We start from the raw sequence: 27,836 nt of genomic DNA on the forward strand, positions 1-27,836 counted from the left end.
AGAAAGAAACAGAGACAAAAAAAAAAGTGATTTTAAATCAAACTCGACCTTTAATGACTGATACATGGTAACCTTGCAACACTCACTTATACATTCTAATATAAAATAAATTAAGACCATGAGCAAACATCACACATCAGCGTCAGCTACTAGTTCAAACAGAAAGTCGTTACTGTTGAGAGGTATTCTGCACATTTAAAAAGAAAACGACAAAAAGTGGAATGTTTAGTACCTTCTGTTTACTGGCTTACAGACTGCACCGACAAGCAACAAATTGTTTATGCGTCATCCCTTTGGCTTCGATCAAAGCATTCGCAGCAGCTCGTCGCGAGGCCTCGCGTGCTCGCCCAGCTTCCTCTTCCCATTCTTGTCCCTGCTGTTTTAACACCAAACCAGCGTTCAGCAGAGCGCGATCAGTAGCTATCAGCATATTTCTACATTGTACTGCACCTGTGCTCACATAGTATACCTGCAACATCTATCTGATACTTAGAACCAAATGGTGACTAGAAGATGCCTATGATAATGAACAAACGCAAACGTGCTAGGATGTCAATCTATGTGTCGTTGTGCCTATACATGGATGAGGAGTGCATAACTCATTGGGGCGTTTGTGTCTTGCAAAATTGTGGATTTATTAAAAAAAAGTCTGATCACAGTAGTAACCTCAGTTTTAGAAATGAAAATGTGAATGCCTGTACAGTGGAGTGGAGTGATGGAGCAATAGCGCAGCGAGGCTAAAAAATAAGACGTGGGTAATACAGAAACTGCGTGTGTGACGAGAAGTGCGTCAAAGTATCTCACCTGGGTCAAATATTATTGTGAAAATAATCACCAGTGTTTTGTTTTTTAACTTCCTTAAGATGAGTCACCACATATATCATATGTGAGTGGTACAGTAAAGTATGTGTTGTTTGAGTACACCATATCTGTGAATGACATCCTAAATGGCTCTTTAAATACATCTGATGTGGTCGACTCCACCTGCTACTCCGTCATACACTAGGAAATATTTCACTGTAGTATTTCACCGAGGTTCTGCCACACGACTCCGAACGTCTCAGGTCTCTGCCTTCTCTTTCTGCTTCTTGCTCTTTTTGAGGAACGACGGAGGCTTGAACTTCTTTTTCTTCTTGGACGGAGACTTGGAGGGTGAGCCCTCCGGGGTGCCGCCCTGCGGTTTGGCGGGCGGGGCGGCGGGCGTGGAGGTATCGTTGGTTGAAAGGGCCTTCATCCCTTTCTCTAATTCCTCTGTCGTCTGCTTCTCCTCCTCGCCTCCGTTCTGAATGGCCGGAGAGTCGGTCTTTGTCTCCTCTGCTCCGAGTATCGGTTAAAAACAAACAAACACAAAAGCAAAAATATTCAGCAACCAGATAAAAACCTTAAAGCTGGGCAGAGCTGCAAAGCGACATGCTGCTGCAGATGAGCATGCTTGCTTAATGAGAAAAGGACAGACAGACACAGAAGGAGAGAGCACAGCAGACACAACAGGTACACAAACAAATGGATGTCACTAAAAAGGGCTGAAATGTGACAAATGTGGATCAAACTAGAAGCGAGTCAGACATTTTGACTTAATTAACAACATTATAAAATCTGCAATCAATTTACTATTAGACATTTTTCCAGGGCACAGCTGAGTGCACCTTTATTACTGTTTTAATTCACTGAACCAGTAAAATATACCTGAACCAGTTTGCTAATGTGAAGTCAAAATGTCTTTTATGACAGAGAACCGTGACACACAGCGACGACAGCCTGTGTTACTCCTACAGACCTACACAGTGATCAATTCACAGAACGCACTGTGAACAATGTTTGTAGTCCACAACACATGACAAAATGTAAAAGAGCCACAAACATGCTTTTTTTTGCTACAGACAGTAAATCCTTGAAATTAATATATTTCAATTGGAAGAATGTTTCCAAATGAAATACATTACTGTCCCTCAGGGAAGGGGTGGGCACCTCTTGTAGTTTTGTGGGGGTGGTGTGGGGCTGGGCCATCTTGTGCCACTTTGAGTGTGCCCCAGCACCCAAGTTTTGCCAGCTAATGTCCTTCATGGGCTTTGGGTCTGAACAGGAACCCCTACAGTTGTGGAGACCTTCCTGCATTTGGCCACTTGGGGTTTCAGAGCTCATCTAGGTTCTCATCACCACTCTGTGTTCTGACTTTTAAACTGGTAATTCGTGTGACTTTGATGGGAGTGAAAGTATCTTCACGTCATAAATCACCTCACTGCCTGTTAATGTTGATGTTTTTCTCATCCTTACTAATGCTGCATACATATTAGCTTTAAATGAAAGTGTAACAGACTACTTACTAAAAAAGGGGATTAGGGAAGGTCACACGCACACGTTCACAAATACATGTGTGAGTTTTGTTCTGTTTTTTTTGTCACTGAGGTAAGTTTTGCCCTCTCAGGCAAAAAAAAGAGTAAGACACTAGCTAACTAAAACATTGGTTAATATTTCAAAGAGAGACGGCGAAGGTCAAAAGCAAAAAAAGAGGGAGGCTTATAATGTATCAGAGGAATACAAGCAGACAGAGAACTCCAAATAAGAGAAAAAAGAGAATGTTTCATGTCTGCACTGCATATATGCAGACATTGCATAAGCATAAGCAAACAGCTTATGCTTTTTCTATTTTTCTGTCATACATATATCATTTCACTGGATGATGCTCATATTAAAGATGGCCAAGGGTTAAGATAATGAGGTTGTACTGGTTCTCAGCCAGTTACCCTCTAAACCAGGGGTGTCAAACTCAAATACACAGTGTGCCAAAATTCAAAACTGGAACAAAGTCGCGGGCTAACATTAATATTTATTGAAAAAAAAATCTTCTTTCAGATATAAGAATGAATCTTTTCTTATGGACTCAAACAAGTTTTGCTGAAAAACTGAATATGGAACAAGCTAAGCTTAATACTAAACAATATATATATTAGCTGTATAATACCAGTAGGCCAGCTCTAATAGTAATTTGGTATGGCTTCGCGGGCCAAATGTAATTAGGCTGTGGGCCAAATTTGGCCCGCGTGCCAGAGTTTGACACCTATGCTCTAAACCCTCAGTGTCAGATTTCCTACTCTTGACTCTGTATGATGTAACTAAGAGCTAATATTCCTAATATGGCCATCTCAGGAACACAGCCTCACCCACCTGCTGTTTAATCTTTCTATTTGATTAGTATAAAGATGTTAAAACAGCTAAAATAATTTTTAAAAATATATTTATAGAGAGAATGTACTGAGGAGGTGCACGGCCCATTTACAAGATAAAAAAGTTTATTTTGAACAGTGCAAATGGACACACAAAGCTATCTTAGTAAAGTCTTAATGAAAAATGTGCAATAGGTTGACTTTTTGATAAAGTGCCATCTGCTGGTGAACATGCAGGAACTTTATGGAACTTTCTTTTTTGGGATTAGCCCACTGACTGTCACTCTCAATATCATCTTTATAGAAAAATAAAAGACAACAATAAACAGGCAGACTTTGTGTGAATGCAGATCTGACTCAGATCTACCAAATGTGTGTTTAAAGCGCACACAGTTAGTATCTGCTGCGTACGAGGAGAGGAGGAGTAACACGGCTGTCAGTGAGTATCTGAAGCATGAGAGGATAGAAGCAGCACATCATCAGTCACACATGTAAGATCCGGAGCAAAGCTGTGAGTCAGATAGAGAGTATGTGAGGCGAGCCAGGCAGGCAGGCAGCACTCTGCCGAGCCTCACCTGAGAGAGGAGGGTGGCTGGGAGGAGGGCCCTTTGTGGGGGACGTAGTGGGGGAGGACTCCTTATCATTTGCCACCTCCTCCTCTACTTACACAGCACGCACATAAACAAGAATAACACAAGCAGTGAGGGACAGTGAGGGGACAGCTGGGCAGAAGGTTAGTTTTTTTTAAAGGCAAAGAGTAGTGAACACAGTTTAGACCACAGTCACAAGTGAGTTTGCTTAAAGCTGCTGTGTGTAGCATGTCGGGAGTTGCGTCAGGGATCCGGCGTAAAACTCAGCCAAATGTGGAGCTGCCTGCTGTGTCGAGCCCATTGTGAATGAGGGAGCAGCCGACAGATGCTTTTAAAAAGCACCTGTAACAATTTATTTGAATTTTTAAATGTTACACACAACATCTATGAGAAGGTTAGAATAAAGTGTGAAAGTGAGCAGTAGCATAATTAGCCATTTTTGTTACACCATGTTCCCAAAAATATGCAGACATTTTTTATGGCAATAGCAGTAAATGGTGCTGGGTCAGTTTAGGAAACTAAAATAATAGAAAAATGATCTTTATTAAAAGAATAACATGAAATGTATTTTACTCCTCTGTTTCTGCTAGCTTTGGTTTTTAGCTCATCTAATCACTGATATGCTCAATATTTTGCATAGGAAACATTTTTAATTTTCCTAACCAAATTCCAGCCTCTACTTTTATATGAACAGTGATGTATAATAAATAATAATAATAATAATAATAATGTATACTTTATTGATCCCCGTGGGGAAATTCCTCTCTGCATTTAACCCATTCACTCAGTGAAGCAGTGGGCTGCCATTGGGCAGTTGTTACAAGTATAAATGTGAGTTTAGTTCAAAACCAAGCTAGCATGCTAAACAGGTAGCTAACAGGCCGAGAACCAGCCTGTTAAGTCAGTTAACCAGCTCAAGCTAACTCTCTTCAAAAAATGGATCGTCACGAGCTGCCGAGCACTCGACCTCACTTACGCTCTTGTGGTGGACCAACAGCAATTCTATGCAGATACGTTACGACACATGCTAGCCTTCCCCAAATAGTTGTTGCACTACAATGAAGACAATATTTGACGACCTCCCCTCTACTCTTAATTTTTCTGTTTTGATACCTCGGTAGATATCAATAAAGATGTGGTTTGATGGACATTAGAATAGTTTTTGGGTTTTTCCAAGGGTAGCTGCATAAGCAGAGACCACCCTCATTAACTTCTGATGGAAACCAAGTCATTTAGTTCTAAGAGCAGGTCTGAAATATGACAAAAACACTCAGTTCAGAAAAGATATTTGACTGTTACTTATCGTTAACACTTGTGGTTAACATGGAATAAGATATTCAGCTATCACTTATAGGTGTTCAAGTGTCTGCATACTTTTGGCTCTCTGTTCTGTCACGATATTTAACTGTAATATTACTTAAGGATACACTTATTTGACAATCAGTGTTAGCTTATTAGACATGCTGTGTGTTAGAAGCTAAGCAGAGTACCATTGGTTCCTCCATCCTGCTTCCTCTGCACCTCCTTGCGGTACTCCTCTAGCTCCTGGTCCGTCAGCTCGTTAAAGGGGTTTGGAGGTTCTGGCTCTGGTGGGACTTTAGGTGGACTGACAGGGGACTAATAGACAAGCAGAAGCACAAAATTACAGCTCTTACCTCAGAAGATTAACCTGTAAGAAATAAAAGTGAGTTGTAATGGAGAGAGAGAGAGAGAGAGACTGCAAACTACCGGAGGACTATCTTCTGTTATAACACTGGCGAGGACTTGCGACTGCGGTCCGGCTGTTTTCATGTCCTGACGATTCTGCTGTCGAATCTGAGGACAGAAAAGCCGTTCTGTAAACTGTTTTTGTTTCACGTGACAGTACACCGAAGGGAATATGGACACTGGGGAAACAGAACAAGCCAAAAGCAAAGAAGCGTTACCTTATTTCGGGTCTCGATCACCTCTTGGGGATTGGTGAACAGAGGCACAAACTGGTTTGGGTTCTCTATCTTGATGGCTGTGCTGCCAGCTTGTGTCACCTCTTCTGTCTTCAACCACTAAGGCGAAGAAAACCAACAACACAACATCATCTAATTCAGTATTCACCTGTTGTTCACATCTTGTTATTATTGTGGGGTTTTTTTTCTTTTTTATTTCTTTTTTCTGAGGCATTTTAAACCATTTTTGAAATTCTTGAAATATTTATACCCAATCTGTGACACAGTGTATATTTTGCCACCAGAGGGCAGACTCTGCACTGTCACCGTCATAAATGAGTTGGTGGGTTTCCCCCTGCAATGCAGAGAGCAAGGATGGCGGGAGGTGCTGAGGAGGAGAGAAAACACAGATGCACAGCCAAGCTCCTCCCTCTGATGTAAGACAGCTGCTCTCCTATTGTTTTTATCTTTAAGGGACTCGTCATTTGCAGCTCTGCTTAATCCTTCCCTTGAGGTATCTGGAAACACAAACAGCGGCTCCACTGTCTACATCCGCCTCCATATGAATCACAGGAAAATGCTCAGCTTGGAAGCAGAAATAGCCTTGTGTAATGCAAATAAGATGTATAGCAGAAAAGATGGGGAGTTGCGTTATTCTGTTCCTGTGTCCACGTCATCTTTGAACCATCTCACATGCTCTGCCCTCTAACAGGCTTTACTGTTGCTTAAAGGGAATCAGTGAGCATTACAGCAGGGTAAGGCTGCTAGCCTCTGATTGGATAAGTAAATAGATCTGTGTCACTGTGCTGAGGTGAAGCCTCGAGGGGACGCCCAAGACTTATATCCAGTAAATACTATTTCTCATCTCTCTACATCCAGGGCTCTGAAATCAGTTTCTATCCTCCACAGTATTTCGATTGCACCGGCTGCAAGTTATAGGACATGTCGTATTGCACAGTTAGTAGGAAAGACGACTGTTTTAAAGACAATTGCAGTAACTTAAAACGAGCCTCACAGTGGTGCGCTGGTGTCCCGGGCTGGCTTGCTCCTGGCTGACTTTCTGGTACGTGTTGGGGGTGTTGAGCCATCGAGTCCTCTCCTGCTGCTGGCGCTGGGCAAAAGGATGCTGCCTCAGCGCTGGGTGGACGCCATCGTCATCAAACTGGTGGAAGGCCGTGACGGTCGCCGGTACCTCCACCTCCCTCCGTGTTCGCGTTCGCTCTAGAAGTACAGGGAAGCGGTAGGCATAGCCAGTGCGGTAGCCCTGAAAAAATAACATGAGGAAGAAGTTCAAAGGTGCAGAAGGGACTGAATACTAGTGGAAATGTCACATTTTAGTTTTCTATCTTTAAGAAACTTGGGCACATCCTTGCATACATGCACGTCGATCGTTCATATATTTTTTTTCTGCTCTGTACAAGTCAGACAGTCTAATATACAGTAAAACCCACAAAACATGCGTGCAGAATTTTACACGTACAGCTAATTCTGATGTTCAATAAAAAATATCAGTGAGCTGATTGTGAAACACGTGTCTGTTCAGGGTGATTCTTGTTTACCAGGTTATCCAGAGTTCTCATGAGGGCTTCAAACTCATGCTCCCCAACGCGGCTCTTATGCAGAGGTCCGAAGGTGGAGCCAGCCCAGCCGACCGTGCCGGCTGGAGTGGGTTTGTGGATGGTACGGTCCAGCATAATCAGGTTCTGTTCTCCGCCAGCACAACACAACGCCGACACCTGACAATAAAAAGTCGAAGACAAAAGTGCAATTTCTATGTTTCTAGCATAGGTCTGCTCTGCACACATGCACACACATCCCAGCAACTTCTGTGGTTGAAAAGGAAGCAAATTCAAAGTTCCAGGAACTGCAGTTCCTGCAGCGGCCACTTGAGGCTAAAAGCATCTCAATAACTCCCAAACTGCACTGCTGCTTCGATTGACTGTCTTAAAAAGCTTTTTTTCACCCAGGAAAATAAACTGTGGTATTTGTGCCACTGCTGAAATGCTGCAGAGACTTAAACCATGCATTATGCTCTGTAGCTGTGCTGAGCAACGCACCAGTGATCGAAGCATGCACTTCAGGAGTCCCTGTTGGCTCTTTGACGGCAGGGTGCTATGACAACTGCCTGCACAGCCCACAGAAATAGACATCCAGTAGGCAGTGGAGGCAAAAGCAGAGGCCAAAATCAGGACCATAGGTAGCGCTTGTTGTAGGTAAATGTAAGTTAAGTTTGTTTTGTGTTCCTCACAATAACTCCACAGATATATTAAGGTAAGGAGTACAGAAGGGGTGGCATCAGGGTGGCTACACCCTGAATTTTATATGTGACATGGTCTATGATTTAGATTTAATCAAGCTCAGCAGTGTTTTACAAAAACCCTGACTGAACACCTTACAGTCACATATCTGCTTCCCTTCAGGCTTCACTGCTGCTCCTGTAGGATTACTGCAGAATCGCTTTGGCACGTGCTAACATACCTGTAGTGTTTTATACTGCAGTGCAGAGCTACTGGCTGAAATACACGATACTTCATTTTCCCACTCACATAGCCACACACTCCATCTCCAGTGCGTCAGCTGTTTGTCAGTACTGTGTGCTTGTGTGTGTGTTACCTGGATCTGGCAGGCAGCCTGGATGTGGTAGATGGTGTAGAAGGCCTCCTCCACAGACTCCCCCAGAGCCACTATGCCATGATTCCTCAGCACCAGAACCTGAAAGGTATCATAAAATAGAAATATTACCACAAGAATGAAATCATCTCAGCTGGGAGACAGGCTGCAGCTCCAGTAATTAATCCAGTGCACGACCACATCACCCTACGTCTTCTCTCCACTCACTCTGAAACCCATGTGGGAGGCACGGGGGCAGCAGCTGCTGAACTGAGCAAAGATATGTGGGTCTTACTGTCAGTGTTGTCTCTTTTAGTCTGCTCACCTTACAGGTAGGTCCTAAGCTCTTCTGTAACTCCACTCGGTCCTCCTCCTCCTCCATAACTCCATTGTAGTCATAATAGGCTACGTCCCCAACCAGCAGTGCCTCATGGGACAGTGGCAAGAGGCCAGACTTCATAGCTGAAACCTAGAGATAGACTCAAGTCACAATGTGCTAAAAAAAACTTCTTATTTTAGGGAATAAACAGAGTAAAATTCAGTTGTTTTGTGTCTGCATGTGTCCTCTAAAGCTGCCTCACTGCTGCCGTAGCCGGTGTGTGGAGATGAAACAGACAGCGAACATCTGGCCTGGCCGAGTAGATGGCAGAGTGCAGGCTGAACTTTTCAGTGTCTACTCCCAGGTTGGTGCTCCCCTTCTCCACCACTTCGCCCAGGATATTCACCTTTACCTGTAAAAGTGCACAGCGCCATCACAGGGTCACATTTAGCAGTAAGGCTTCCTGTTAAGATATTTCTATAACGTGGAATTCATATAGAGCAAAAATATAAGACAAGTTGCGTATGTCACAAATGTAGCTCTAGCTGAATGAATGATGTGCACTTTTTAATACCTTTGCTCATGAGTGATGGCTTTGTTCTTCAGTTAGTGTGTGTTAGTAGCAACTTCAATAAGTCAGAACTTAAATCAAGGCTGCGGTGATAACAATGATTAGTGAAGGAGGAGGAAAACTTATTTTCTTGTGCCTGTAGCAGCAAATGAGTCATGACTGAGCCACAGCTTCGTCTGCAGGCTCAGGCTGCTGAGGCAGAGGGCTCTCCACAGTTAGCCAACAGCCTTTTTTTTCCACAAGGCACAACTTTTCGTGGCCAGACCCTAAAACACACTTTCCCCTTCAAGCAAGTGATGCATAAATCGTTTTAACTTGTACTTATACTGTACTTATTTATATATATGTTTATGATCTAATAATTGTATTTTAAAAATGTGAGATTTGGTCAGATGTCAGATCAAAAATGCTGACCGAATGATTTAAGTGGCAGATGAGAACAAGAGGAAAAAGCAGATAAAACAAAACAGGAAGTTGTTGTTTGTTCAGTTTCATTGAAAGCGCTGGCTTCACATATAATGTAACTGTGCCTGTTTGTTTAACATGAAGACTCTTATATTAGTTCTGAGGGTAAAAATGATAATGAAATTAAATGAGAGATTACAGTGCTCTTATTTTGCTCAGTTAGATTTCTGATTGACTGTCGTAAAGGGCAGCCTACATGACATTTACAGCCATGTAGGCTTGTAGCACAATATCTTACATCTCCTAGATTTCTGGGATGACCATATTATTATCACCATATTGTTCTATGGCATTTAAACATTGAGACATGAGATTTAACATAAGATTTTGTGTATAGGAAAAGTCTCTATGAGGAGCATTTACTGGAAATCGACAGGCATTTTGACTTTGATGTATGCTTATTCATTAATAATATTTCAGTCATTAATCTCAGTGCAATTTTAAAGAATAAATGATCAAGAAAATCAGTTGGACATCCACTGTAGCACTCATTAATTATATAACAAATGAAGTACAATGAAAAGTAGCATTGTATCAGTAACAATGGAGCCAGAAGAATCCAGTCACATGTGTTGCTGCTGACTCACCAGACTGGATCCAGTCACCTCACTATAGGCCAGTCCATCTGGAAGCACAAGGAAGTGTTCCTGTTCTTTACTCACACGCAGCTGTCAGTGAGAGAGAGCGAAAAAAACCTTACACTACTGTCTCTTATACACAGACTGCATATAAAAGATGGACATAACCTGCTTTCTTTCTAATGGCCACCAGGGGGTGACACCTGGTTGCAAAAACACTTTGGGCTTTAAAGGGAACCCCGGCTATTAAGACATGTTTGCGATAAAATATGTGCTGTGCTTTCAATAACATGTATGTGGTATTAAAATACGCCAAATGTTTTCCTTTTAAGCACATTTTAAATCAAACCGATTTACCAGTAGGCCGCCATTGTTATTTACTTCTCAATGCACTCTGGATAGTGACGTCATACGGTTACACCGCATCGAGTCCACAGTTAGCAGCGCACTGGAAATGGCTTCTGTTCAACCTTTCCAGGTTGAACTAGAGCAATCTGAGAGAGAGAATGAAAATAGTCAACCAGGACTTAGTTTAGATGAAGAGTGAGGGAAAACTACTGGTGTCTATGCGGCTACTGCTTGCCAGTGTCGTGCCAAATTATGTATCCCTGACAGAATTTGTTTTCCCTGCGTTGGGACCTTGGTACAACATCGGATGGGATTATTTAAATAAACCAATGACATTTTGACTGATCATTATTTGTATCCTTCTGTAACTGTACAGAACTGTACTGAGCTAAAACCTCCAAAATTTCAGGAGCAATAAGTCTTTGGACAGGGGGAACAAATTGTGGTAGAATCAGCCTGATATTATTTGTATCCCACTGTAACTTTACTGTATAAAGAGCTAACATCTCCAAAATTTCTGGAGTAGTTAGTAATTATAAGAAGTGTTTATGAACTAAAAATCACGAACGTGGGATACTGTTAGTCCATGATTTTGAAAGGCCAGTGTATGCTCCCGACGCAGGGGAAACAAATTCTGTCGGGGATACCTAGTTTGGCATGACGGCTTCAAAGTTTTGGTGCACTGGTGTTGCATGGAGAATCTGTAAAAATAATGATATCGTAATTTCACTGTATAATAAAAATTAGAATTCTATTAATGTTTTCATCATGCGGTTATGCGATACCATGGATAGCTGCTGCCATAAAACTGAGCTCTTTACAACAAACGCTCTCAGTCACCGTTGCCATTGGCAAGCAGTAGCCGCATAGACACCAGTAGTTTTCCCTGACTCTCGCGTCCTCGTGTGACGGATTGTTTTCATCTTCATCTAAACCAGTGGTTCTTAACCTTGTTGGAGACACCGAACCCCACCAGTTTCATATGCGCATTCACCGAACCCCTCTTTAGTGAAATTTTTTTTTTTTTCAAATTCAAGACATAGATATGTTTTTTTACTGGTGCACAAAATGATCCGTGCATGAACATCACCTTGTTCAAAGAACAAAACCAACACAATGCATGAACTTACAAGAAATTACATACCTGCAAATCAGTGTGACTTCTGCTGTTGCCTTTGAGAGACCAGTTCAGATATGCGTGGCTTCACCTTGGCAAGTGCCAGTCTCATGTCATTTTCACAGAAAAGTCTGTTCCTTTTCTTCGTTTTTATGTCCAGCATCGTCGAAAAGGATTGCTCGCAAAGATATGTTGTAACAAATGGTATAAAAAAATCCAGGGCTTTCTTAGCTGAAATGCGCTGAAAATGCGGTGCCTCAGAGCACTATTTCGCACATAGTTCACACATTCCACCACAGTTTTTAATACTTCTGCCATTGTTGGAGGAAAGTTTTTTGTTGCCAATGCATGCCTGTGCAAAATACAATGAGTCACAATGATGTGTGGTACATCGGCTTTTACTAGCGCACCAAAGCCAGAGTTTCTTCCTAGCATGACTGGAGCTCCGTCCGTACAAACTGCAGAAACCATGTCCCATGAAAGATTGTTGTCTCTGAAGAAGTCATCCACAAGCTTCTTCACATCGGCTGCCTTAGTTGTTGTTGTAAGAGGCTTACAAAATAAAAAATCTTCTTTTATCATGTCATCTTTCACATAGTCCACAAAAACAGTAAGCTGGCTTAGATTAGCAACGTCTGTGCTCTCATCGAGCTGAAGGCTGAATTTTGCCGGGCTTGAAATCAGATCAGCGACTACTTGAGCCAAGATGTCTTTACTCATTCTTCTATTCTGTCGCTGACGGTGTCATTTGAAAGAGGAATTTGGGATAATTTACCTTCGGCCGCTGTTCCGAGAATCAGATTTGCCATCTTTAACGCAGCTGGTTTCACGAGTGTTTCACCAATGGTGTGTGGCTTGCCCTGCTTTGCGATCAGGTAAGCAACTTCGTACGATGCTGTAAGGATCGGTTTGTTAACGGCTACAAATCCAAGAGCAGGCAGAGTGGGCCTTTCACCGAATCTGGCTCTCTTCACCTTGAACTCAGCAAGTGTTGTGTTCTTGTATTCCCCGTCTCCATGCAGCTTCAAGAAGTGTTCCTTTAGTTTTGCCGGTGCGAGACTACAGTTGCTCAACTTGGCGTTGCAAATCATGCAGATAGGACGCTCACTCCCATCACGTTCCGTGATACATGTGAATCCATACTGTACATATTCGTCCGACCACTTTCTTCTTTTGCCCGACATAGTTAGTATGGATTAAAATGTTAAAATAAATCACACGAAGTACTACCACTACATTCACCTGTTGACTACTGCGCGCGCTACATTCCCCGCAGCCCTGATTGGCCAAGCAGTGTAGCATGACAGTCTGCAGCCAGTGATGGCCAGAAGGGGGCGTGTCATCACAAATTTACACGATAATTCGGGTGTGTCTGGACCTCTGTGACCTCTGCGGTGGAGGCTCTGCCGAACCCCTGAGACCGGCTCACCGAACCCCTAGGGTTCGATCGAACCCAGGTTAAGAACCACTGTTCTAAACTAAGTGCTGGTTGACTATTTTCATTCTCTCTCTCGGTTTGCTCTGGTTCAAACTGGAAAGGTTGAACAGAAGCCATTTCCAGTGCGCTGCTAACTATGAACTCGATGCAGTGCAACTGTGTGACGTCACTATCCAGAGTGCATTGAGAAGTAAATAACAATGGCAGCCTACTGGTAAATCGGTTTGATATAAAATGTGCTTAAAAGGAAAACATTTGGCGTATTTTAATACCACATATATGTTATTGAAAGCACAGTACATATTTTAGCGCAAACATGTGTTAATAGCCGGGGTTCCCTTTAAAGAAAATAGCCTTCAGCTCCTTTGTTCTCTGACCTCAGTAAAAACTTTACTCCTGAGGTTGTGGTTTGAACCGTTAGCTTCTTTTAGAATACAACTTTATTGTAATGATTTTAATTAACTTTATTTTGTCTGCAGGACAATAAGGTGACTTAAGGGTAAGCTTTACGATTTGTCCCCCAGATTCTCACCCTGGTCCACCAATCTTTCATCAGGTCCACTAAGATGACGATAACAAAAGTACTCAGGTGTAGGCTTCATTAACAAGATTCATTAAGAAGTAGGTGGCCATCTTTTGAATACAGTCTATGATTTTATTGACACATCAAAAATCAAGAAAATGCAGCACAGAAAGACAGATTTATATCATCTCACTCACACATATAGCAGGTAAATTCCAGTTCCCTTGATCCTCTTTCTACTCCGTGTGTTTATCCTGCAAGTTCATATGGCCCATCTCCTTCATTTTACTTGCACTTAATCACACAGATAATATCCTCTACAGATAATTGCTTTTCCTTTATGCATATCTGAAACTAAGTCATACCATGGATTAATACTGCTGTCAAATCACTCAACGACTTATGAGAAGCACATCTACAACCTAATCTCTTAATCAGCCTGTTCAACTTACCGGAAGGCAGTGTATAAGTATGTTTCACATGCTTGCATTAATGCTTCTTAAAAAAAATAAGGATTAGTGAGGAATGTAATGTGAGAAGGCAGCAGAACTGACTGTGAGACAGGTGCGGCCGATCTGTGCCCAGCCAAAGAGGTCGAACAGGCGATGTGTGCTGGCCAGCTTGCAGCGCATCAACCTCTCCCCCTTCACCATGCTGCCGGGCTCCCAGCCATGCAGGTCATTGATGGGTGTCACCATCATCATGTCTGTGCGAGTGGGAGGAAGAGAGCAAGCAGACAGAGACAGAAGAGAGGCAGTAAAGCTCATGGTCTGCACACAAAAGACTAAGCGTTTCAATAAAACATCATCACCACATAGGTAGATAACATCTCATTTAGCTCTTTTCCTTAAAGTCAACTTATCGTGGATGCTCATATTAAACCAACCTGGGAGAAATACGCTCTTTCTTTCTAGTTCCTGTCAGTACTCGCACTGCAGCATTTTGGATCAACTAAACACTTTCCAGGGAGCTTTTAGGACAAACTGATAGTAATGAATTACAAAAGACAAGCCTAGAATAACAAATAACACACTTAACTATTCAATAGCATACTTAGCTTATAGTGCTAGCATTTGCTACTAGCAAATAAAAGTAGCTCAATGGAAAAGAACAATCGTCTAAATGTAACAGTAACCTTACACCTTTGACTCTGGAGAAGTTCTTCATGAAATATGACTAGTAAAAAGAAACTCCTGCAGTCTCATTAAAATGTTAGCAGCAAACAGATCATGGATCTGCCTTCTTTTACCAGATCATGGATCTGCCTTCTTTTGCCCGTGAAAAATCAGTACTGTAACTCTTCGTCGTGCTCCTTAAGGCACGCGGAAAGATCCTCCTGAAAAAGGCAACCGCCATCAGGAACGTAGCCGCCTTGTAGGATGTTCATCAGTGACCTGACCCGCTTCCCACAAGGCGTTCTATTTCCACCTTGTTCCCAGATCAGTGAACATGATGTGAAAGAAATGTGATTCAGCAGACCAGGTCACCTTCTTCCACTGTTCTCTGCTAATGTTCACCTTCCCACGTCAGATGCTTTTAAGCCTGGACATGGGAAGGTATGAGCAGGGATTACTCTGTTGACACCTTTCCATCATAGCTACCATTAAGGTTTTCACTCTCCACATGCATCACTGAACCTTGGCCTCCTTTTGGTAGGTACTACCCACTGTATACGCTACAAGAACAGCCTAACCACTCAGGTCTTACTGTAACGAGACAATCCGTATCAGACACTTCACACGGAAAAGTTTTAATGTTGTCTGTTTATGTACATGAAGCTAGGATGAATAAATGTTTACTAAAAGATGTGGAACATACTTGAGGGGGAGACGGGCAGGGAAGCCGGAGAGCCATGTGAGGTCATGAAATCAGCCAGCTGCCTCAGTGCCCATAGATTGGATGAGCTGCCACCCTTCTTCATCTGTTCCTGGATCAGCACATCCAGCTCCTCTCTAAATGACTGCAGAAACACAGATAATAAATGACTATATTATCAAAGACATATACACAGATCATGCCTTAAAAATCTTTTCAGCTTCATTAAAATGTTTATTTGAACTTCCTTTTGTACAGAGTTTGAACATTTGAATACTGGATTGACTCCTTTTTCCCCCACACGCTAAAACTCACTGCAAGTGTTTGAAAAAGAGTCTAACTGCAACAATTTCACAGGAGCTTTAAGCACAATCACAACTTTATAAACACTTGTCCGTTACATGGGTGAGGGTGAGTGAAAATATTTAATGAGTCACCCTCATTGCATCCGTCCTTGCAATTCATAGTCACTCTCACTCCATATGCAGAAGCACACACAATCACTCAGCATGGAGGTCCAGCACTGGCTGTAACCCGAGCTGTCACATGGCATGTGAGACCAGAGTTATTCATCTGTGAGGAGATAATCACATCCAGAGAGCAGAGAGAGGGCAAGAGAGGCTGAGGGGAAGGAAAAAGAATAAATCAGACGTGAGCAGCCGTCTTACTGGACTCTGAAGGAGGCTGGAGATGCGTTTCTTATGCTGTGGCCCGATGCTGGGGGTGGAGTGCTGGGGAGACTGGAGGCCCTCGGAGACTCCATCACTGGGACTGCGCTGCACCGGGGTGCCCTTTGGGGTGGGAGACTTGCTCATCTTTTACTATTTTGCAGTGGGCGTCTTACAACCAGGGGTGGATCTGCAAAGAAAAAAATACAGTTAATTACCAAAACTGTAAATTGTACTTCGCTGATCATTGAGATGTAAATGTTTCTGCTGATTTACAAACTGTGAATGTCACCAGCTCTAGTGCACCACATGGGGTTTGGTGTAGTGTAGTGGTCTGCAAAATAATCTGATGTAAATGATAGTCCTATTAAATTTTACTCGTATAGCATCAAATCACAACAACAGTCACATCAAGCTGCTTTATATTCTAAGGTAAAGACCCTAACAATTAAACGACCGCCTATAAGCGAGCACTTTGCAACAGTGGGAAGGAACCTCGAGCAGAAGCAGGCTCGGGGAGGGGCAGCCATCTGCTGTGACCAGTTGGGTGTGACGAGAGGATGACTGTATAGTAATGCTTCACATCTGTATACTGTGTACAGATATGAAGCATTTATGGGGGGAAAAAACTAGCATATCTTGGAGCCACAAAACTGTGTTGTTGTTGTGATACATCAGTTAATTTGAGAAATCTCTGTATGTCTGTTCCCTCACCTACCAACTCTTCGCACCTGCTTATCCAGTTGTATTGCTGTGAACCTATTACCCAGGTCTGTAGCAATACAGAAGGTAGACTCTCAGTTACCAGCAGAGAGCATCTGTTGTCAGAGGGGGGCAGTGTCAAAAAAAATGTGGGCTATTCTTGCTCCAATAGCAGAGAAGTGCAAAGTTATAACATACTGGAACATTTAATTGATGCACAGCATCATCAACATGCAGGCAGGATTTTGGATGACTGCATGGCAGCATGTTTGCACTGACTGAAAACCTGTTTTTGTAGACTCTCTAGAGTTTGAAAAGGTTTTCCCTGGTCCACTCTGTGTGGAGGAGACAAGCACACACACAAGTTTAACCAGCACAAGTTAGTGTGAAACCATCGCCCCAAATTTTGTCTGTTTTCAACACAATAACTTAGCGATTGTGGTCTCAGTTTATTAATTTCTATTTAAGTTTATTTTGAAATTACTCACCTAAGCTAAGTCTACATGATTCCTTTGCTTTTTTCTCACCAATTTTCAGCCACACCTCTCTCCCATCAGCTTATGACACACCCAGGATGTATACATCCTCCCTTCGATCCCTCACAGAATGTCTCAGCATTTTGTCAAGCTTTCTGGCATGTTGGGATTTTGTGGGGTTTTTTTGGGTCCTCCCTCTTGCCTCCATCTTTGTGAGTTGTTCTCTACCTGTGCTTGACCCAAGCGTTGCACATTAAAAACTGACATAGCTGAATCCACTGTTTGGTTCAGCAGTTACCGATTGTCTCAAGAGTTGGGAGTTCGCCTTGTAATCGGAAGGTTGCTGGTTTGAGCCCCGGCTTGGACAGTCTAGGTCGTTGTGTCCTTGGGCAAGACACTTCACCCGTTGCCTACTGGTGGTGATCAGAGGGCCCGGTGGCGCCAGTGTCTGGCAGCCTCGCCTCTGTCAGTGCGCCCCAGAGCGGCTGTGGCTACAATGTAGCTTGCCATCGCCAGTGTGTGAATGTGTGTGTGAATGGGTGGATGACTGGATGTGTAAAGCGCTTTGGGGTCCTTAGGGACTAGTAAAGCGCTATACAAATACAGGCCATTTTCATTTTATTTTACAAAAACAAAACAAAAAAACTGGTTTGCTCTCTTCTCTCACTCCAAAATGCAGCATGACTCTGCTTATTAGCAGAGAGCGACAAATATAGGATTTTTAAGACCAATACCAATATTTAATAATAATAACACTGGTTGATATTTTTATCGATGCTGATACCAATAGACCGTGTGTGGAGAGTATGGGGAAATCTGCGAGTCAGTCAAATATCATCAACAGATGTTAGGGCTAAAATCTGTGAAAGGATCGCCTCCCCTGTGAATCTGCTGTAAATAATGACACAAGGTAGCAAAACAGTTCATACAAAAAATATTTAAACTTAAAATCAGTGTTTGTTTTCTTTTCCTCTTTTTTTTTTTGAAATTAAGTGTAATTAAATGTGCAGTCTGGGAAAGACCACTGAGCATCCAGACGTCCATCCAGGCGTGGCCCGGTAGGTATGCTTGCAAAAGTCACACACACATGTCCCCAGACATTCAAACTAAGCCCAGATGTATTCAGAGTTTGCGCTCTTAAGCTTATGTAATCCATTTTCAATTTAATTTTTAATGATATGTAGGGAATAGGAGCATTTGACAACATAATATCCTGAATTTAGTTTAAAAACAATCAGAAGGCACATCATGGACAATCCCTTCCTTACAGCAGGAGTGCTGCTCTGCTGTGGTGTTTTTTTTTTTAATTTTTTAAATGGAAAACAAGTTTCCACCTTTCACTTTCTGTTCACACCCAGCAGGAAGAACGGACAGTCCAATCAGGATGTGCAGATGTGATTTAAAAAGTAAAGTAGGAGAATAATAAATAGTTACAATACACTCCAAGAAGTATATGAAAATAAGTTTAATAACCTATTCTTAATAGTCTACCCGTATCATTCTAAAACAGCAGCCATAATCCTTTTCAGCTTAAAAAGACACCCCTATCACAGCTTAGCTAAGGAAGTGTAAGTAAATATGCAAATGAGAGGAAAAACTTTTAAAGCTTAGGCACGCAGGAGCTCTGCTCACACCAGCCCAGAGGGACACTCTGAAGAGATCAAGCAAACACGATCGAACATTAAAGTACAATTGTGTCTTCATTCAGCACGCTCATTTAAGTACAATTCAATTCAGCTCTAAATACCTCTGTGTTTTTCAGCATCCTGCTTCAGAGCAGATAAATAAACAGCGAGCCGGCCTGCACATTAAGCCTCGGCGTACTTGCACGTTCAAATGGGAGCATTAAGATGAAAAACCTACCCTCGCATTAAGGATGCCGTATTCCTCGGGGCCCTGGCCGGTGGAAATGCAGAGCTATAGAAAATGCAGCATTAGCAGTAAGAGCTCACATGCAGAACCACTAAGAGGAAGTTAGCATGCGATATGGCTCGGTAATTGGAGAAAGAGTAAAAGAGTTACCGTAAGGATCTTCAGAAAAGAGCTGGCCACTCCCTCACTCAAACACACTCTGCTGCGGGGAGCAGATAAGGTCCCGCACACACACCACACCCTCCCTCCAATGCTACCACTCACTAACTGTCTTCATTACTTACTCGATTAGGTGCATTACTGCAACGCCACTGTTTGTGTAACCTCAGCTGAGATGCACTCTCGTCCTCTGAAGGTACGAGAGAAAGTGGCAGCAGACACATGTGCATTACTGCACCTCTCTGCAGCAGACGACTAAACCTTTAATGGAGTTTCTGAATAAACTGTGCACTTATCCCAACATCAGCTGTGCAAAAACATCAGCCAGTCCCTGAAGAATTAAGCCCCTCCCCCAAACACACACACACACACACACACACACACACACACACACACACACACACACACACACACACTGTGTTATATTATATGCAAGCTACACTGCTGCTTTAAATCTACATCTATTCACATAGATGGGTTTGTTTTAATGCTTTTGTTGCTCGTGTTTCACCAACAGCAGCAGCTCTCTCTTTTTCCCTACCAGAGCATGGTGTGTGTGTTTCTCTGTCTCAGGGGGCAGAGGGGGCCCAGCTGCTGACAGGCACCAGACAGAAAGCTGCTCTCTCCAGGGAGGATCCTAATGACTAAAAGGGAGACATGGACTTCTGGCTGCTGGCCTTCCATCACTGCCTCCACCTCCTATCATTAGTCTCCCTGTGATGGCTGAACATGCTGCATCATCACCTCACTTTTGTTTCACAAAAGCTCAAGACGACTTCCTGAGTTCTACAGCTGAATCAGTACTTTCTAACCAAACAGTGAAATCAGACAGGAAACAATCATTTTTAAGTGAATCTCGTTCTGCTTTTTAAGGATTTTTTTCAATGTTTATCCTTAAACTCAAACCCCGGAAACTAAACATGCATTTCTCTTTTAAAGACACGGAGCTTGTAGTGCATTATTTTCCACATTTGAGGGTTAGATTTGCAGCAGACAAAGCTATCTTCGAGTGGTTTTAAGTCATTGTGTCTGAGCATTCACATCCAGCAGCACAGAGGCAGAGAGCACTGACTCAACATTTTGCATTGCTGGATCCATTTTCTTTGGCTTCCCTTCCATTTAATTCATTTCATACCTTTTCAGCAAATCCAAACCAGCATTCCTTCAATAAATCATAACAGATTTTGGTGGTGAAACTGAATAATTGTGGTCAGTCACTGAGTTTTAATGTCCTCCATGACAATTTGCATTTACAGTGCTGTGAAAAAGTACTTGCCCTGTTGCTGATTTCTTAGGTTTTGCATATTTATCACATTTATATCTTTCAAATCATTAACGCAATTTTATAATTACATAAACACAAGTGAATGCAAAATCCACTTTTTAAATGATTTCATTTATTAAGGGATAAAAGCTATCTAAACCTAACTGTCTGTGTGAAAAAGTAATTGCCCCCTAACCCTAATAACTGGTTGTATCACCCTTGGCACCAAGAACTGTTATCAAGCGTTTGTGATAACTAATAACGAGTCTTTCACATCACTGTGGAGGAAGTCTTGCCCACTCTTCTTTGCAGGATTCTTGTAATTCAGCCACATTGGAGGATTTCCAAGCACGAGTGGCTGATTTAAGGTCATGCCAAAGCATAGCAATCTGATCTGAGTAGGCATAGTACGCCTTATGAATACTTTTAATTTAAAGAAACTATATATGACCATTTAACTTTTGTGCATTTAGCTCTTCATCATCTCTCCCTCTCCACCACTGACTTCTCTTTCACCACCTCATCCTCCACAACTCAAGCCTCATCTCCTAACCTGGAGTCAGGGCTCCAACACATGAAAATATGCATAAACATGTTTATTTTTCCTAATATTGTTGCAGTTATTGTCAGCAGTGTGGACATGCAGCTCTCCTGTCTCTAGACAGCTGGCCACTAAGTTTTTAAATCCATCAACGTTAGCGCCACCTCAAAAGATGGTTTCACTAATGTTGGCTAACAGCAGCTAACAGAGGCTAACAGCAGCAAAACAGCAGCACTTACTGACAGAAAAGTTCAGCATGTCCTCAACAAAAAAAGAAACAACTCAACAACTCACCTCAGTATCACAGCCATCAGACACAACTGAGCTTCATCGACTCATCGATTTGTACTCCTGTCACAAGGTTTTACAGCCTCTTCTGTAGTAAATAGAGGTGGAGGCATATTGGCAGGTAAACAGCGGACTACTACAGATGCACTTACTACAGATGAATTAGAGGTAACTCAGGGACAAAAGCCTGAGATAAAACAAAATGTTTAATTGACACCTGTCTATATTTTAGTCCTGATTTGCTGCTAAGTGTTGATATTATTGACATATGTTAAAATATACTGTGCACATAATTTTTGTATACACAAATACACACAAAAAAATATTGGTAAAAAGACACCAGCTGGACTGGGTAAAAAACAAATAAACAGTTTAGTTGACTCCAATTTGCTAACATGTAGCAGTGACATTTTACACTTTAGATTGAACACATTAATATTAAACATTTGACACAAGAGTGTCTTGTAAAAATGCAGTGTGCAGTAAATTAAAGTGCATTTATGCAAGATTGATGTAGAGGTATAATAAGTTTTGCAAATTCTCTGTAGGACAGTTATGTCTCTGCAGCCTCTAATGGGAAATTTGGCTCCAACTTGACAAAACTAGCAACATCAACACAGAAAGCATTTCAGCACATGAGACCAGCAGCTGAAGACACAGACAAGAAATGGAGTGAACTGCGTTAATTACAGTATTACTGAATCCTGCAGTTATTGAATATTCCTTGTGTGATAATGCACGGATGATAATGCATGAATTAAAAAATTCAGCATATGCTAATTGAGTCTAAGAATAAAAAGTACGGAGCTGGACATGAGCACAATATGCTCTTTAAGTTGTTTCAATTTAAATTCAAACAACAAAATTCCCACTTGCCAGTATCGCATAAAATAAGCTCCAGTTTTGGTGATGAACAGTTTTTTTGTTTTTTTTTCAATTACAACCACCACCAAACTGCTCTTTTAAATACATACTGCCAACAAATTATTGAATTAAACAGGATGAACACAAGTTACAGGCTGAAAAGGTGTCTGAAGTTCATTGCACCTACCCTTTTTACATAGCATATGCTAAGTAGCTATCCCTCTGCATCTGGAGTTCAAGAACAAATAACTAAACAAACAAACAAAAAAAACATTTTTAAATAAAAAATAATGTTTTTGAACATTTTTCTAACTTACATAGTGAATTACATCATCGTAATTCCTCATCACAACTATTTCACATCTCTTTTGTTCTATTTGTCCAGACCACTGCTTTATTAAAGAAAAAGACAAACTATTTATCTTTCCAAATTCAAACAATCTCCACATACAGCTTACAATACAGTTACATTTTAATGTGCTTTGGTTCATTATAACCACAACAGTGTCTTATTCGATAGATGGATAAATGATAAACAAAATCCCCCAATAAATGCTATGATTTCTCTTGAACAGGGCACAATGTTTAAATCATTGTTTTTACAGCTATTTCGTTTTCCAGTATCGCTGAAGTCTGACTACTGTGTCTGAGCGCTACCCCACAGTCACGGCCTGCCATTGTGCTGGGGGAGATTAAAAAAAAGAAAAAAAAAACCCCAGATGTGTCACATGGCGGGGAGGGGGGAGATGCGTACAGGCCAATTGATCCAGAGCAGTGCATGCAGAACACAGGAATGTAAACGTCAACGTTAACGTACTAAACTGTTTCCCGAGTTTTTCCCTTCTTTAGAATCATCCTTTCTTCCGCCTGCAAACCGCGCGCGCTCTGCATGGCTGCCTAGCAACATTCGCAAGCACTGCAGCATCAGCACCAGCAGCGCGGAGGTTCCGGTAATGGCCTCCTGCAAAAAGGCAGAGACCAGCGACGGTAGCACAACACTACACCACCCCCCTCAGTGAGCCAAAACGAGCAAAGGCACATTTAAACCCAACTATAGTCCAAATAAAGGCCGAGCACAGCTAGCGAGCGAAATACAGCGCAGGGAAAGCAACGACAAGCAGACGCGGTGTGGCTAAAGTAGCAGAGAGGCGCTGCCATCACAGGCTCTGTTAACAGACAGCCTCACACCCACCGAGCCTGGCTGCGGAGATCATTTACAGGAGGGGGGAATGTGCGTGAAAGCTGCATGCGGCGTGGGCCTCTTAATTTCATTGTGCAAAAACAGAGTTGGACGCGCAACACCAGCAGCTTAAACATGAAGTAGTTCAGGCAGGCATCGTCAGAGAAATGCGCACACAACGCTTATGCACGCGTCAGGGAGGACCCCGCACTACACCCAGTCTTTTCTCCGTGGATAACTACACGTAAATATCAGCCGTGTGGGCTACTCACCTCAGCGCATCCTCGGGAGCGTGTCTGCTGAGTGGGTGCGGCACACCCACAGCCTGAAGACGTCCTCAGAGTGAAGGAGTTAATTGCAACAAATCTGTGTGCACTGGCTCCTTTGTCAGAGTGTTTCAGGGCCTCAGCTGATACCAAGTCAACCGACCCTGCTGCGTTGTTTTTTTTTCATCGCTCAGTGAGCCAGGACCAGCCCACTGCCACGCCTGTGCACAGTCTAGCACCCCAAACACTCCCAGTCAGTTCGCTACAGTGGGGATCCTGGCAGTGTGCTCCGTTATTGTGCTCGTAAAGCCTTTTGACGCACAGTCCTGGAGGATTTTATTATCGCTGTCTTCTTGTTTAGTCGTTCAGGCCCACTTCTAGTGAAGAAAATATCATACATCAAACAGGCGCCACCTTCTGTTTTTAACACAGCACAGCCCGAGAAGCAGGAATGCAAATTGTAGGTGTTTGGAAATGAGTTTGTCAGATTGTAATTGAACTAGAAAGACAAGGTGGTGGGAAAAAAAGGAGCAGCAGGTCACTTCCACTTTTATTTGACTCTGCTGGAAACCATATAAAGACTCTGTGTCCACTCCAGCACAATCAAGCACTGCTACACGAGGTTATGCAGTTGATCCTTTGTGTTTTTTAGGAGGCTCAGCTTGAAAAAGTACTAAAACAGACCCCCGTGACGTCACTACGGGCCAACACAATATTTGCTCAACCTGCAATTTTATCTAACTGATTTCTTCCCATTCAAATAAGGTTAATCAGATCACCAGAGAAGATTATGGATATAGAGGTTATGATAACACTTAATATGGCCAGCACTAAGGATGTGAATTCCCCTGTAACTGTGTGGAATTTTCAATAATGCGACATGGAATTATATTTAGATGCAAATACTTAAAGGCAGATACACTAAGGGAGTAACAAGTCACGTTTTTACAGGAAACAAAGAAATAATGATACTGTAGGTAATTTTAAGTCATGTGTAAGCAATGTTATGTCACGCATGAATAATTAAAAAAGTATTGCATAACTTAGGTATTTTACAGGGAATTATTCTGTAAGTACTTACAGAAGTACTGCGTAACTTCTTCATAATTTTATGGGTAAACAATATTTTCCAATCTTACATTATAAATACACTCTTTCAAGGAGTGACTTGTTCCCCCTTTATTATTAGTGTAACTATCTTTAAGTGTTCATAGCTAAATATAATTATTGTAGTTTCAAATAGAATAATTGAAAACAATTCAATTTAATTACAGGGGAATTATGCATTTAGTCACAGCCCAGATGTGACAATTACATTGTATCAGTCAAACTTTATCACCTTTTATGAAGGACCTATGAGCATGGTACTGAGTAATAAATTGCCAATAAGGTTTAATGACGCTTTATGTAACAGTCAATAATATGGAGAGCTCCTGATTGTGTAAACATTCCCAATTAACTTTATTTTATGTTTAGCTTTTCACAAGTAGGATTTCCAGTGTTGTGGTAGGCAACTTTTTTTCTTTGAAACTTTTAGCAGCCTTGTTATCACGCCTGTTATGCAACTGCACTGCGCCTATAGTTGGAAATATGAGCAGTAATGCAGGAGCCGTTGTTTTGGAGATGGCAAGACTTTACAGCAGGATGCTCTGGAAATTATCGTGCACTGTGAGTGTGAAGATGGATGTTTACAAGTTAAACAATTAATCAATTAAAATCTGCAGGGTGCTGCTACAAGCCCCTCTCATCAGCAAATGTAAGAGCAGTGTGACTTTTGCATGGAAAAAACATAGAAGAGCTGGCAGCACCATGTGGGAAGCTTATATGCCAAGACCAGTCTGTCCATTTTCAGCCTCTGCTCCACCTCAGCTGGAGTCCCTCTTCTTTAAAGGGTTAAAGTCCCAAAACTCTACTTAATAGTTTATATTTATATTTCAGGCTGAAGTTGTTAAAAAAAACAAACAAACAGTGGAGCTATGCAAACATACTGGCCTTTAAAGGGTTAAAATCCAAAATATAATTAAATGTAATATTTGATATTGATATTTCAGACTGAGTCATTTAAAGTGGAAAAAATATTACTGTATAACATTTTTACAGCAATTTTTGCAACGCTACCATTAAAAGAAAATCTGACATGACAGAAAAAATAAAAATGCATGAAAAGCAATGTTGCCTCCAATCATTGACCCATCTTAGGACCTAATAAAAATAATAAAACACTCCTTGAAATGTAGTTTTTAGACTTTCCGCTGCTGGTATTCTTTTCCGATATAAAACAGTGGAGCTCTGTAAACACACTGACCTTTAAAGGGTTAAAATAAAACATTTTAAAATGTATTTCACAGGCTGAAGTAGCTTTAAAAGACTGAGTCATTTAAAGTGGAAAAAAGGATTATATAGTAATATTTTTACAGCAGTTTTTGGGAGGGTGGCATTTTTCATCCTTAGGGTAAAAAGAGTCAGGATTTTAAGGATCATATAAAGATTAAAACACCTCAAGCTCTTTTAAGACATTTCTTTTACTTTCAGAAATGTAATTATTTTTCAACATTCAGTCTAATGTCCTTAAAATTTACACATCACTGTGTATTTATAATCACATAAAGAGTACTTTAGAACTATGTAGGATTTAGTTAGTTGAACATTTCTACTCATGACCATTTTGTTTGAAGGAGATTTGGCTTAAAGGTTTCTGTTGGTATCTGCAGCTGAAATTAAAGGTGGAGGATGAGGCTGTAGGTGTGGGGTTGGCAGTTGTTTTAAACATAACATCACTTTTCAGCTATTTGGGTTCATGGTGCTGGTGAAATTGCCTGGACGAGGCAGTAGGTGGAAGCTTTAGCTCCTGCAATCTGCTTTAATCTGCAAGTGGAGGAGGAAGCTGTAGGTTGTAGGTTGAGGCCGTAGATGGTCCTTAGAACATTCATGTGGTGTAGCAAGTGGACTGCGGTTAAATGAGGCCGTAGGTGACGTGCCTGCAGCTCTGTGGGGGTGGAGATTAGACCAGCAGAGGGATGTTATATGTTTTAATGGTCTTTGTAAGAGACTGTTGGATGGGGATCGAACAGTGCACGAGAGGCTGAATGGGGAGGTGTGTGTGGTTTCCTTCCCAGCTCTGTAAACTGCACGAGGCAGCAGGTGGGTGTTATGAGCAGCTGGAGGCAACACATGGCTACTGTAGGTTGGAAGCAGATGTAAATAATAGGTGGTGGGTGGCAGAGGCTGGTACTTCTGCTTGTTTCCTGCTGCTGCCTTGAGTCAGCAGCAGAAAACAAACTGCTGAGGTTCAGATTGGTTATGAGTTTGTATCAACACCCTAGATGACTGTAGCTTGAGCTCATGGATCTGATTGTTTTTAAGGTGCACAGACTGTATTAAGTATTATCAACTTCTTATACGTGTGGACTTTTCTTTGCTCTTCTCAAGGATCCACATCACACGCTCTAGGTTCAACTTTGGGCCCTCTGTTGTTCAGTTTGTACATTAATGACTTACCTGAAATGTATCCACCTACTCAAACCCGCCCAAGGAAAGTGTGATGATATGGCTGCTGAAGGATTCCCAGCTACAACGATTACATCAAATGACATAAAATCTAATACAAACTAGACACACACCAACTTTCTGTACACTGAGCTACACAAAAATAGTCAATTGGTAATCATTAGTTTCCAATTAGTTGCTAGGTTGTGCCGACAAAACTGCTGATGTTGCTTTGCAGACTGCAGATGAGGTTTCAAGTGATGTTCTTCATGTAGACCTGAAAAGCAGAACAGTATCACTTTCTCTAAATATTTCTAAAGATCTTTTGCAGTAATCATGGGGTCACATGTTGCCTTTCCACACAGGCTTTCAAATCTTTAAAGTCTCTTTATTCTTGAACTGCAGAGACCTGGTCAGAATTCATCAGGTCTTTTGAACCTTAATCGTCCTTATAAGTGAACTGAAGTGTATGAAGCTTTAAAATTTTCTACTGCTGGGTTTAGAAAATATAAACATCTGAACAAAAAGATACTACTTTTTTTTTTTTAATAAAGCTGAATCAAAACAAAAGCAAACAAAGAACTACAGTCTTTAATTTTTCATGCATTTT

At 41.7% G+C, this 27,836-nt stretch overlaps 1 protein-coding gene across 3 annotated transcripts; it reads right to left on the minus strand.

Annotated features, from left to right (window-relative positions):
• Positions 1-47: 47 nt before the first annotated feature.
• Positions 48-24,103, minus strand: add2 (adducin 2 (beta)). 3 transcript variants are annotated; one of them, XM_063490821.1, is made up of 15 exons: positions 23,747-24,103; positions 16,129-16,318; positions 15,464-15,605; positions 14,200-14,351; positions 10,229-10,309; positions 8,868-9,017; positions 8,612-8,755; positions 8,290-8,388; positions 7,236-7,412; positions 6,692-6,940; positions 5,680-5,796; positions 5,483-5,569; positions 5,245-5,371; positions 3,740-3,823; positions 48-1,314 (listed from the first exon to the last, which is right to left on the minus strand). In XM_063490821.1, exons 2-15 carry the CDS (start codon positions 16,273-16,275, stop codon positions 1,061-1,063), a joined length of 2,010 nt encoding a protein of 669 aa, XP_063346891.1. In that variant the 5' UTR covers positions 16,276-16,318; positions 23,747-24,103; the 3' UTR covers positions 48-1,060. The 3 variants fall into 3 exon arrangements, with proteins under 3 accessions (XP_063346891.1, XP_063346890.1, XP_063346892.1); XM_063490820.1 differs by lacking the exon at positions 23,747-24,103 and adding an exon at positions 19,170-19,336; XM_063490822.1 differs by lacking the exons at positions 3,740-3,823; positions 23,747-24,103 and adding an exon at positions 19,170-19,332.
• Positions 24,104-27,836: the final 3,733 nt, after the last annotated feature.

The sequence above is a fragment of the Pelmatolapia mariae genome, linkage group LG12 (genome assembly GCF_036321145.2).
Source record: "Pelmatolapia mariae isolate MD_Pm_ZW linkage group LG12, Pm_UMD_F_2, whole genome shotgun sequence".
NCBI classification, from domain to species: Eukaryota; Metazoa; Chordata; class Actinopteri; order Cichliformes; family Cichlidae; genus Pelmatolapia; species Pelmatolapia mariae.